At 43.7% G+C, this 13829-nt stretch overlaps 1 protein-coding gene across 3 annotated transcripts in view; it reads right to left on the bottom strand.

Annotated features, from left to right (window-relative positions):
* LOC118797143 (nuclear factor of activated T-cells, cytoplasmic 1-like) overlaps positions 1 to 13829 on the bottom strand; it is an 82545-nt gene that overhangs the window by 19253 nt on the left and 49463 nt on the right. For 2 of the 3 annotated variants that reach the window (XM_036556381.1, XM_036556382.1), the window contains exon 9: positions 6111 to 6731. The exons of the other annotated variant lie outside the window; for it this stretch is intronic. In XM_036556381.1, coding sequence (XP_036412274.1) covers positions 6111 to 6731 — 621 coding nt within the window. The remainder of the gene's footprint in view (positions 1 to 6110; positions 6732 to 13829) is intronic. 3 annotated transcript variants of the gene reach the window in all.

Genomic DNA, 13829 nt, shown 5'->3' with positions numbered 1-13829 from the left:
GATTAATTCAACTTCGTGACTGGCTTCTGCTTAGTGTTCGACTTGCAGAGTGGAACTGAGACCACCATTGCACTGACCTTCAATCTTCCAGCTAGTGGTCCAACACAATGACGTCTGCTTGTAATTATGACAATTTCCAGATTTATCATAGCTTTGCACAATTTCTAGGTATATAAAAAGGCTGTGAAGTGACTTCTTTTCATTTTCTCTCTCTTCCCTCGTCTCAGACTCAACACTTTCACAACAGGAAATGAAAATCAGGTCATAAATGCCGGCCTATGTTTGTCTAAATGTAATGTCCATAGCTGATAATAGCTTCAACAGAAATGAAGAGGAAACTTAAATCAGGGCACTATGGGTTTATATGTTTCCAGTGATGGAAAGCCCAAAATGTGCTGTTCTTAGTCCTGACAGTCTGGTTGCCTTCATAGCCATCTAACCAACCCCTAAGCCCTCTGAGGCCGCTGTTTTAGTCTTAAGTTATTTTTTCCAACAATTACAAAAGTTCCCAAAAGCCTATATTCATTTATCCGCAATCATGACAAAGAGTGCCAGGAAAACAGGATTCCTAATACGAAAACGCTGCAATAACAACAACAATAAAGAACTTCATGTTCTCTCTGGTCATAAATTATGAAGAAAACCATCACCCTTCTCTTCTACCTGTCAATAAAGGCTAGAGCCTGCTTCAGACGCTGCACTTAACCGATATAAAGCCCTTCACTTCCTGTTCGATTGGCTCCACCCTCTCACAGCAAGCCACAGGGGTCAAAGTTGAACGTAGTAAAAGCCAAGACTGTAACCGCAGGGCCATCCCGAGCTCCTGCTAGACGCTGTAGCGTCCAACTCTGCACAGGAGCAAGCCCTGATATTCCCTCAACGCCGGAGACCCCCACCGTTTAATGCAACCCCGCTCACTCTCCCCCCATGACTTGACCCCCCCCCGTAGCAGCAAGCTTGCGGCGCACGCCGATGTTAGCGACTCAGCATGTTTCAGCGCGGAGCCGACGCACTCTCAATCATCATTAGAGGTTTGAGCGGAGTCCTGCTGCCCGGGCCTCCTGCCAGCATGCGTAAAAGTTTCCATGAGAAAAGCCGCGAATCGCCCGGCGAGAGGCGGAGAGGGAGGGGGGTCACGGGGACGGAGGAGTGCGGGGGGATCCTCTGAAATTTAAGACCTTTGCTCCATTAGAAAAGAGACAGAGGTACAGAGGAACAGAGAGCTGTCTGAAGTATGGAAAACCCAATGGAGGCGCTAGATGAGGCACAGAAAACTTTAAAAGGCCTAAGTGTTGTCCCATTAGAGTCAGAGGTTTTACAGTGTACAGCTCTAACTCGACGGTAAAGAAAATTAGGCAGGTTAAGGGGCCAGCGGCTCCTCGAGCCCTGTCAGTGCTGGGGCTCCTCTATGAGACTCCAGTGAATAGAGGCCCTGTGTATTCAGGAGCACAGCTGGAGAGAATCTGCCACTCTGATTAGTGACCTCAGAACTAGACTTCATGATTTCACTCCTCATGCTGGTAGCTAATGAGAGAAGACAAACATCAGGTGCTGTGCAGCACCCCCACGCGTACACAGTCACAAACACATACGGGTAAAAACTTAAGAAACAAAAGAAAATCAGGGGTGAAAGCCACCCACTCAGAGCTTTAGTAATTTAAGTTCTAAAATGGTAAGTGAACTGTAAGCCAATACTGAAATGAAAGGCAAAGCCAGTGACTTAGCTCATGCTAACTCTAACACACATACACACACATGAGGGAGCATGATGTCACCCTAGCCGTCTCTCCTCAGCAACTGTGACCGCGCGTTCCAGCATCTCGGCCTTCCAGCCGGCCTTTTACTGCTTAATTAGTGAGGAAAACGAGTCTGACGCGAAATCCGTACTTCTGTTTTCAAACAGCTCGCTATTGTTCCCCCTGATGCCATATGCATGCAATTTTTTTCTCGCTCCGTGCCATATGCATTGTAAATTGCTGTGGAATACAGGAGGGAATGACCCAACAAAGGCTGTTATTGGATGCTGCCCAGTTAGAGACCGCAGGCTGCATTACGCAAGTGCTAGACACAGGAACAATGACACGAAGTAATGCCATTTAAAAAAAAAAAAAAAGATGACGGAGGGTAGAAGTTTTTTTCAACGGTGAAGCATGCTTTTGATTTAAAAGTAGCAAAAGAATTTTCCGAGCAACCCTTCGATTCTTGGCTTTGGCCCTGCTAGCCTTCAGCACTTGACTGGATAAGGATCTGTTTACTTGGATCCTTTCAACAAAGAAGCTACTACAGTTAGAACGACACTCGTAAGAGAAGTGGATTACAGAGGCAGCTAGTGAAAATGGAGAGCAGTGATGATAACATATACTCTCACTCTATCACACATCCTTTCAAGTAGTTAGCAACAGGCTGGAGGTCTAAAGACTGTGCTGAGTGGTGGGGAACTTTCAGGGGCTCATATATAACCCCCCCCCACACACAGATATGCACAAATACACGTCATCTCCGAGCCCCTGCTGGTGCACCAGCCAGCCGTTGAGAAGTTGAATAATTTCTCGAGTGGCTCTGTCTCTGAGAGAGGTTTTCCGCCGCGGTGGGCGAGAGGCCCACGAGTGTGCGGCTGGCCTCTCGAGTGTCCAGCAGAAGACGTCTACAGCAGCCTGGGGGCCCCCGATCCACGCCATAATGCCAAAAGGCCTCCCCTCCAGCAGTTGAGGAAAAAGAGATGACCGTTTCTCTTGCTAGCAGCCCTGAAGGCCTATAAACTATATCTTGGCAAGCGAAAACATCTTTAAAGTAGGCATAATATGTTTCATTATGAAATGGTTGTAAGTAAGTTAGACATTTTTAAACTCAGACATTTTCACTTGTGTAAAGTTGTCTTACCAATTTTGCCAATGCTCTCTAAAGTCTGTAGCAACAGTAGCTACAGAAGAACACATTTGCATGGATAGGTCAATTATCTGCCAGTGCAGTACGATAATCTCACTTGATAAAACTACTTAAAATAAGTTAAATGTCTATGTACAGGTCAATGATCTTATAATATTCTTATAACAATCTCATAATGAGAAATATTAGATGTATTACCTCCATTTAAAATGCTTTTATTTGCCAAGATATAATTTATTTGCACTGAAGTAATGGAGGTGGGAGAGGAGGAGCTGGGAGGGAGTTTGGGTTTGTGCACTCCCTCCTGCACCAACGTTGTTTATTTCGTTTTTCAGCTCGTTTGAAAGAGTGCAGAGCCTGGGAGGTGGTGGAGGTGGGGGGTTGGGGGGTAGGGGCAGGCAGATGCCTTCGGAGGATGCAGTTACCACCACACACTTACCGGGACTCCAGCAGCCGACCACAGACGCTTATTCAGGCATTAGAGTGCACGAGATGGCAGCCTGATCGAGGTTTTACGAGACGCGCTCTGGAGGGCCCCGGCCAATCAATACGCATTCCTGCAGCTCGCTTAATGCAACTGTAATCACAGGCTGAATGCATTTGGCCACCGAGGCGGAGGTATGGAGGCACGGCCGAGAGCTAAAGTGACTGGAGATGAGGTACGGGGGAAACACGGAAACGAGGTTACTCTTGTTTTTTTTTTACGTGAGCACAGAGGAAATTTGGAATACTTTCACATTGGGCTGAGGTACCAGGTAAAACGATCCAATAACAAGCTTTCATACAGCATCAAACAGGGCTAGAGTTTCATCTCTATTGACTTAATGCTGCCATAGTTCACGACACAAGAATAAACATGTCGTTCGACATTATGTAGTTTATGTTTGAAGAAGTTCGACTCCATATCTGAGGGGTTATTCAATTTCTTTTGTTCTCTGCTTGGATCTGCCCTCAGCCGACAGACGATAAACGCTAGCGGAGCACGTGTGAATTGACATGACTTTCAAAATGTCACTTCTGACTATGTTTGAAGCTATTAACAGGGGCTGATGACAAATAGATGACCTTGGATCCCTCCATGTTGTTTATTTATGAGCTGAGGACATTGAGATGACAGATTTAGTGAAAGCTACATTCTAACTCAATTTCTGCTCAGCCCTTAAATACCCCCCACCCACACAGGCAGACACACAGACACACACACATAATCATACAATGTCCTCTCAAGAGCACAATAGCCACCTCTAACCCTGCCTTAACTGTAAGCAATAAAAGAACACTGTTTATAGCTGGCGTGAAGCAGAGCTGCGGGGAAAGGGGTGCTGTCCGTACGTTGCCCTGCCCTGCCTTTTAATACTTTATTTCTGGCCTTATTTAGTGGAACTATCACCTCCCTAGCCAGAACACAGAATATTCAACAGAGAGCCAGTAGCCACAGGTGACCAGGGGGCAAGGACCACAGGTAATTATTAGAGGAACAGCGGGAGGGTTCAGGGCTAAACATTCAACACCCCCACGGGTGTCACTGGGCACATAGCCAGGGGAGACCCCGGTGACCCCCCTGGCTCCCTTGATGACGCCAGCTCAGCGCAGGAGGCTCCACGGGGAGGCCGAGTGAAAACAAAAGCCTCAACCCCCTCTCCTCTCCTCGTGCCCCTCAAATCGAATTCTGGAAAAAAAACTGAGCAGCTCTCACCTCAGGAAACCCCTACCTATTGTTTTGCTTCCTTCATTAGGGCTCGAGTCAACAGGCTAGACTGCCGTGCGTGTGCCACTGTTTTCGCCGGACCGCTCCCAGCCTGACCTCTGACCTCCTGCGCGCCCGCTGTGTTTAGACAGATTGTTTAAAATCCCACTGTGCTAATTTACCGCCGCCGCATAACAAGTGGATTCATACTTCCGGCATGTACGCACACCCACACGCACATCTGTGCACCTGCAACTGGTGGGGCTCAAACAGTGTGCAACAGTTTTTTTTTTAATACGACCCACTATGACAATTGGTAATATCATAGTAAACAACAAATGCCTAATATAAAGTGCCATGGTTACTTGTTGTAAAGCCCAGCGCACATTGACCCAGCAGCCTCTAATGACTGTTTCACCACAGTTTCATCATTGGTACAAGCTCACCATGTTAGAAGGATATTCAGGGATTACAGCAGAATGCAGATGGGAAGCCTTGTTTGAAAGAACCACAACGAATGAATGCCATTCTGGAATATCTTGGCTTGTTGTGTGAAAGATATTGTGGGTTTTTGGGGCGAATCGTGTAATGTGAAGAAGTCATAACGAATGGGAACATTCTGACAGTTGGGATTAGCATGCGTACAAACCGACAAGACAATAAGCCAGTGTGAAGGATGAAGAACATCCAAGACCTTCCAAAAATCACAAACAGGTTTGGCACACCGACATAACCTTTGGTTATTTTGGGCTTTGCTGAGTGGGTCTGCTCTGAGATTAACAGTATGTAACCTTAAAGCACACAGTGTTATTAATGTTGGATGACATTAGAACACTGACTCTAACACTGTTTATCTATGACTGTTACCCCAAATTCACACCAGACATGACACATCAGATACCTGTAAGTGGTGTAAGTGAAGAGCAAATCCTCCTACTTGGTTCCACCATGAATATCAGCACTTTTTTTTTCTTCTGATTTTTTCCAGTTAAACATTTTCTAGCATGTTTAAATATGACCACAAACCTGCATGTCCATGACAGACATGAGTCACTCGTCTAATGTGTAGTACCTCTAAACAATCCACTGAAACACTGAAAGAAATGGAGGCGTATCTATTCATCAGACTAATGCTTTTGGTGCAAATTACATTAAAGCACAAAGACCAAAGCAAATCCGAATGTTGGGTTTACATACATACTCTCACACTATATTGTACCAACTGGGATCCTCTTGAACAGTGGTCGCCAACCTTGCTCTTAGAGAGTCTACCTTCCCGGCTGACTTTTGTGCCAAACCCCCAACCTAATCCATTTTATTATTGCTTTCAGAAGTCCTTCTGTTACATTCGGTTTGAAGAAACCTGCAGGAAGGGAGATCTCCAGGAGGGTGGTTGGTGACTTCTGCTTTAGAATATTCTCCAACCATTCACACTGGTTCTTTAGGCTTGTCATTCAAGATTTGAACGTTGGTGTTTGTCGCAGAATGTTGGGTCAGTGTGCCATGGCATTAAGCCAGTACTATTGCAGTAACCTACCATCATCCAGGTACATCTGGTCAAGCTCCTGCGGTTCCTGTTTGATGGTGACAGACAGTGCAGGGGAGCTACTGTCCTCCGCCAACAGGCTGGACGGGCTTCCTCTTGGCTGGGCAGACCCAAAGGGTGGCAGGTAGGGGCTTTCTGCTGCAGCACCAGGCGTAGAGGGGTGGGAGGTGGGAGAGGAGGAGGGGCTACTGCTGGGGTAGAGAGGATGATAAGAGGGGCTGCTGAGGTGTGGACTGCCCTGGGGGTGGGGCATGGTGAGGGAGGTGTGGTCAGGGGAGCTGGGCAGGGCCAGGCTAGGATGTGTGGGTGTGTCTTGTAGAGAGGCCACATTACCAGGCATGGTGGAGTGAGTGGGGCTACTGCTTAGGCACTTAGGGAAGGGGACAGGTGATAGGTCATGGAGCTTAGGGCTGGAGCCGGGGGAGGAACAAGGCATGGCAGTGGGGCGGGGAGGGCAGGGAGAGTAGCCACCCACCATGCAGGGGTCAGTGTCACCCAAAGGCATCATGGGAGGCAATCTCTGTTGACTGTAGTAGGGTTTTGAGTGCATGGGCATCCTTGGAGCACCCTGCGTCTCATAGTCATCGGTCGGCTCTGTCTTTATCATAGGAACTGCAAAAGAAGACGAGCGCAAGAGAGAATCAGAGGACGGGTAAGTAATGGAGTAACTAAAGGCATAAGGCTTTAAAGGCTTTTTATAAAGGCCTCTTTGTAGTTAGTAGATGCCACTGCACAACCCTCACCCCTGTTTGCTTCCTTCCTCACCCTGTTGTCATTAATTTCACTTAACAAATGAGGACCATGTCTTACTTTAGCTTTCTCTGCAACTGGCCTGGCACTGTTGCTGCTATTGTTTTAATAATGTTTATTAAAAACTATGATTTTTAATCAAGTACTTTTTAGCAGATTTAGTAAACATGCAAAATGAAAAATCGCAAAGTGGAGATATAACTTCTAACATTTTTCCGTGGCCCTCTTATCGTCCCTCTCTAACCCCTAGTTTGAGAACTGAACTATCGTAATACTTTGTATAGGATTTCAGAACTAAAGTAAGACTTTCTGTAGAAATGTATAGAGGATTATTACTGGTATCTTACTGTAAATTCAGACAAACGCTTTAGTTTTCTATAGGGTACTATATGACTGTTACAGATTACTATAAGACTGCATTACAAGAATATTACATGGAGCTGAAAGTATTACAGATTATTAAGTTAATACCATAACAGCACAATAGAAATCTTACAATTTCTTACTGCTAAAGTTTTTTTATGTGTGAAAAAGGAATGGAAGCTGGCAAGTGTGAGAGGCTTACAGGAATACAAGTGAGACACTGTAGCCGGGATACCCTCCTAAACTGACTCAATCCAATCAGCTCTCATGAACCAGTGTGTGTGTGTCATCAGCTACCCCAGCAAAAGGGGAAAAAAAGGGAAAAAAAGCAAAAAGAAAACAGAGAAGAAAATGACAAAAAAGGGAAAGAAAAAAGGATGAGTAATCAGAGGAGAGCTCCACAGCTGGCTCTAATAATGAAAAGGCCTATTTTCTTTGGACTGGGCTCCAGCTCTAATATGCTATAAAAGAGCATTTTGAAGGAGAGAGCTGCTGCAGGAGCCTTAGACCCCAGGGGCTCCACACTGGAGAAGCAATTGTTGCTCTAACGGACAAAAAAAAGAGGGAGAGAAAATGATTTGATTTTGATTAGGTACTTAGAGCTGGGTGAGTGAGTCCACCCAGCCTGTGATGGAAGAAACCTTGGAGAAAGACACCAGAGGGAGGTCCACTGACCACCCGGTGCAGTTCAGATAACTCCACATTTGTTTGGAAAGTACACTGATTTAATTGAATATAGACGATTATTTCTGTTAATTGATCAAAATTGATTTATAAAGATATTTTGAATGTCGTTTACAACTGAATGATAGAAAATAAGTTTAGGATTCAGCCTCGGCGTGAAATACTTCACCAACTGAAGCAGGTTTTTTCTGAATCCTGATAACTATAACAATTTATATTGTTCCATCGCCGTATGTCATTAGTTCTTTAACGAAACCGATCTTTCACACCCTCGGCCCGCATGTGCCTTCTCCGTGTCCCCAGCGCGCCGCAGATTTACGTCATTGCTGTCTGCTCTAAGTGGCGTGGGAGTGCTCAGGGCGTCCCCCTGCGACCTGCATGGTGCTAGTGAGCGGCTCCCTGGACCCATGGCTGTCCCAAAGCCCTTCCTCTGGAGCTCAATGCTGGCGTCAGGAGACTACACCTACCAGCCTTGGCCTGGATGTTGTTTTGTGTGTCTGGAATGATGCTCTTTGCCTAAATCACCTTGAAAATGATGTGTCCTGGTTAAGAAGAACTGGACGACTCAACACCATGCAATACGCTTTGCTCAATTTGCAACAGCGAGTGGAGCTGACTTTATGCACACGGTGTTGGAAAACAAACAAAAGCAAAGGGATTATGCTTTTGAAAGTTTTCAGTCCACATAATGCTGTGTAAAAATACCTGTTTTCCTAGACAAAACTTTGGCCAACGACCTTAAGAAACTAGTCCAATACTAGGCTTAATCTGCACCACGAAGACCAGCCCTGATGTACGGTCTACCTTTGTCAATTCAGTATTAATCCCTCCATCCCAGTAGCAAGATCACTTTGGTTACATGCTTAATCTTTAAATTTACACATCAACAGAAAACTCCGTAGAGTTGTGGCTCTGTTTTTGTCTCGTTATACCGACACCTTCTCGTATTTCTCCTTCAGCCTCCAGGCTGAGGGCCCTGGGCCAGGCTTGACGAAGCCTTCCAGCCTGCTCTGAGCACTGGGAGTCTGCAGCGTGGCGTGAAGATTCACCCTGTTAGCCTCATCCCCAGCTGCCTCTGATTTCCTCCCAACTCCCAGCCGGTTATGGCCTGCAGATACTTTACACTGCACTGTTTTTTCACTCTTTTCTCTGACTTTCTCTTTTTGCCCATGTTTTTTTTCTCTATCTTTCTCCGTCTCTCCCACCCACTCATCAGCCCTGCGGTGTATATTAAATATATTAAGTATGAGGTTCTCACAAAGGCAGATCTTTGATCATCAGATCAATTTTATAGATATCAGAGATGGCACAAAAGTACTTTTTCTTTTATGACACTGATTTCGATACTGAAGCCATAAGCATCAGCGGATTTACCCATTTAAAATAAAGCAGTTGGCTAGATATGCATTGGTCTTATGCCAGTGTTAGATTACAGATGGCTACTATTGTCATCACATGACCTGCTTTGCTTTGCTTTACATTATATCATGCTACGAGCAAATATGCAATATTTCAAGCTAGACTTGCTCTTTTTTCTAATACCATTTTCTGCTGGTATTAAATTGGTGCTATCTCTAATAAATATGTGCTATGTGGACACATGGGTGTATAAATGTTTATCTTTGCTGGGTAAAAAGAAATCAATATATCAGTACCCATTAATTGTCTACACATCAATATATCTATGTACAGTATTTTAAGCAAAATACTTATGCAGTCTTACTGCTTTGATATTTGAGACAGAAGGAAAGGATGAAGGAGTCTCCATGTGACACAGGTGACTCTTAATTACGTCACAAGGGCCTAGCCATAATTACAAGCCCCTGGGCAGAAACAATCTGGCAGGCAGCTGGTGGCCAGTATGGTCCAGTTGGTTCTGTCTGTCACTGGCCCAAACCTATGCCAACTCCTGCCCTGCGAAAGATAGTCCAGTTCTACACAACCACAAACTATGGTGCCAAGAAGCAGCACGTTCCCTCAAAACTGGCAAACAGTCGGTTTCTAAAGCTGGACCGCAACTCTCCGCGTCCTGTATGGGACACATTGCCGTCACTGGAAAACTGACACGCTCTGCGGTGTGGGCGTAACACCACACGCAGAGAGGCACGTGGACAGTTTTATGATGCTTAGTCAGGTTTCGGTTTTTGCTCGTAGTCTCGACTGGTTGGAACATTACACAGTGAGTGGTCATCCAGCCTCCGTTTACGTGCTCCATGTTGCTTCTTTTTAACGTGCCCTCTCCTCCAAAACAGCCACAGCTCTCAGCCAAAGAGGTGCTGCCATTTGTGTTATTAATAGAACTCGATCTTGTGGAGGAATCTTCGAAGTGCTTGTAAAAATAAAGGGATTCCGAGAACTGACTTCAAGTGGGCTTTCCCCAGTGCCAGCAATTTTAGCCTGTGTTGTTTTATGTGGTTTGAAAGAATGTTTCTCATTTGAAAGAAACGAAAAAGACGCCGTGTCATGACTTCACACACGCAAGAGTTATTGGGAGCGTGATTGGAAAAGCAACACTCACATCAGGATGGAGAAAAGGAGCGTGACTTGCTTTACTCTCATCTCAGTGTCTACTGATTCAGACACTTCACACACAGACATATGCAAACCAGAGATGGCACTGATCTGATAGCAGGTATCAGTATCAGGCAGTGTCTGAGTAGTTTAAGCATGACAGCCTACTTGGAGATGATCATCTTAAGTCATCTGCTTCATTTAAAAGTAGTGCCCATGTGTTAAACAGAAGGCCCGAGGGCCAAGTCAGGCCTGTCTTATTCAGCCCACGAAATTATTTTAGTTCTCCATTATTAGCCTGTTTCACCCTGAGACGCACTACAGTCCCCATCATGCTCTGAAACATAGTGTGTGTTCTGATCCCCACCAACAATCTGTGGGTCAGCGGTTACACAAAAAGAAAAGATGCCTGGAATCTAGTTTAAATTTTGAATAAACAGTGGTCTGTTCAGATCATGGCAAATTTTTAAGCAAAAGTGCAATAAAAACACAGCTGGCCCATAAATTTGCTGAGATTTTTTAATATGGCCCGTTTATTGTGAGTTGACCCCTGTTTTAAAGCGTAGTCGTTTTAAAGCTAAGCAATATCGGTATTTCTTAATGCTCAAGGTTTTAATTAGGGATGCACAATGTTATCATATATCAGTATTGGCAGATATTTGTTTAAAAAAACCGACATATGACAGATGCTTAGACATGACAGACACTTCAAACCCATATTTGATGATGTATTTATTGCATTCCACTACTGTGCCACAATGTCTATATATTACTCATTTTCCTTTATTTGTAAACAAATACATGTTAAATTTGTTTGTAATGCTAATCTAGGCAGATCTAGTCCAAATTTGTAAATTTTTTAGATAATTGTGCATGAATTAGCATCGGTACTGCCATTGGCAAATATGTACATCAAAAATATTGCATATTGGTATTGACTCCACAACTCCCACATTGGTACATTCCTAGTTTGAAAACCGTTTCAGTATCAGAAAAGGAAAAGTGGTACTGTGCCATCTCTAACACACACCCACTTTCCAAGTACTGTTCTCACACAAAAGCAAAAGATTTAGTGATTTCATTTTGATATTCTCTATAAATGCTATACATCTTGAATCAATTATTTACAAAACTCTCCCTCTTTAAAACATCGTAGCTCATAAAATGGGTAAAATGATCACTAATTTCAATTCAACTGCCAACTGCTAAAGAAACAGCACTGTTGTGCCGCCAAATAAAATAACTATCATATGTGACTAAAAACGACTTGGAAAAATATAGCTCTATTTCAGCATCGATCAGGCTTATCTCAGTCTAGCGTAGTGGAGAATGCCATTGCGTTTATGTGTGTGTGTGTCTGACTCACAACCAGAAACTGCTTTAGATAAAATCAGCAATAATGCATATCCTACACGCCGCTACACACAGATAAGAAACAAATTATGTTTGCACGACACAAACAATACGTCTCTCTGGAGATGAATATGTTCTGATAAAAACAAGCTTATGAATAATTACAGAATGGAAAGGAAATCTGAGGCCTGTGTGAATATGCAAGCAGGAATACATGGCCTTAATTGCTCCGTAGGTACAAATGAAATGTCAGAATTCAGTCTGTTTGCAAGTTGCCATTTGATTACAGGGCATCATCGCACGTCAGATGAATGGAAAGTGAGGGTTATTTTCAAAACCTCCCACAGACCGCAACGTGTTTGTGTCGTCCTTCCGCTTTTTAAAGAAAGTGGAGCTAAATTTAGAGGCGGTTTTCACAGCCGGTGGCTTTTGTGTGTGTGTGTTTTTCAGTCAGACACTGGAGTGTGTGAGATGTTCTTTATGAGAAACGTCAACGACCACAATTGTGCTTGAAGTGGTCCGCAAAAAGCAGGCAGGACAGATTCACACGAGTGAGACAGGAAGTGATGACAGCAACATTACCATGCCCCTCTCTCTCTGTCTCTAAACATACACAACAACAAGTGAGCAGTTCTCTTTTTCCAGCAGGCTGCTTGTCACTGTTAGTCCTCACATTGTTATTGTTTGCACTGTGAGTGAGTGAGTTTGTCAAAAAAGCATTTCATTGTACTCATCAAATACTTCAACCATGTAAACCCAGTAAACCCACACGCCGCAACCTCGTACTACCTAACAGTGTAGAGGCTGGACAAACAGACGCAGCAGTTTTAAACCAGGATATAATTATATACCCAATAGCCCTGGGCCAATAATCGACATTAGGATTGATAAAATATATAGGATTGATAAATCATATTTTTATCATTATCGTGATATGAGTTTCCACAATAGACACATCGTTAGAGCGGTGATGACAGAACAGGACTAATTAACCCATACACACAGCAATAGAGAGACATAATCACATTACAGACACAAAATGTTACAAGCCTGCTTCTCTGTGCTGGGACTGAACCTGCTCTCCCACAGGGGAGATGAGTAACCATTCAGCTAAACGGCAACTATAAAACACACTCGGACACCTTACAATATCGGCCCTTAACTCAGCTTTAATGAAAACTCAACTCAAAACAGCTGCAGCAAAGGGGAAAACATGCAGCACACAGGCTGCTCAGGCTCTACTGTTTTCTGTTAGCCAGCTACTCTCCTCACAGTCTGTCAAAATAAGAGTCCTGGAGCAACTAAGAACACGGTGCCTAACTACACTCAACCAAAAGCAAGAAAAACTTTATTTTTAAATAATAACGAAAATTTAAATACAACCCGGCGTATCTGATGCCATAATATTTAATAACTAAATAAAAAAATAAAATGAAACAAAAATATGTATTTGTTCTTGCTTTTTGTTCTCTTTTGGTTTTGTAGCCTTTACAGGAAAAGGTGCACAAAAAATGGGCCTGCATTGCTGGTGTAAGTATTTATTAGTATTTTATTTCTTTTTATTTTGCAGAATAGTGAACGGTGCTTTTTATAATTTTCTATTTTTCCATTTCTTTAAAGAGGGATTTAAAGAGAGTATGTTAGATTTCTGTTTGCACATCCCTTAAATTAATACCTACACTTACATTACATCCAGCCAGAGAAACATTATTTTAACAGTAAGTTATCGCTCTTATATTGTCATCGTGATATCCAGTTATTACTGTTCTGTTATATTGTGGTAAACAACTTATCTGTGGTTGTTCTGCAGTGTGTGCATATGCGTGTGCTTGTTTTCATACATTTTCAGGACAAAATGTCCTGGAAAACCTGAGAAAAACCTACAAACTCAGGACTGACAGAACTTTGACTTTGCACTGGGCCAACTCCTGCACAGGAGCAAAATGTGAGCTCTGCAGCCGGCTGCTTCAACAGAACGTTTACTCTGATCTTTCGGCTTCACCCACTACCATGAAGAAAGAAGCTCATATGGTGCATAGCTATAGCCTA

Source organism: Colossoma macropomum, unplaced genomic scaffold (genome assembly GCF_904425465.1).
Source record: "Colossoma macropomum unplaced genomic scaffold, Colossoma_macropomum, whole genome shotgun sequence".
NCBI lineage: Eukaryota > Metazoa > Chordata > Actinopteri > Characiformes > Serrasalmidae > Colossoma > Colossoma macropomum.
Note: the sequence above shows the minus strand (reverse complement) of the source record. Positions and strands in the feature narration are given on the sequence as shown.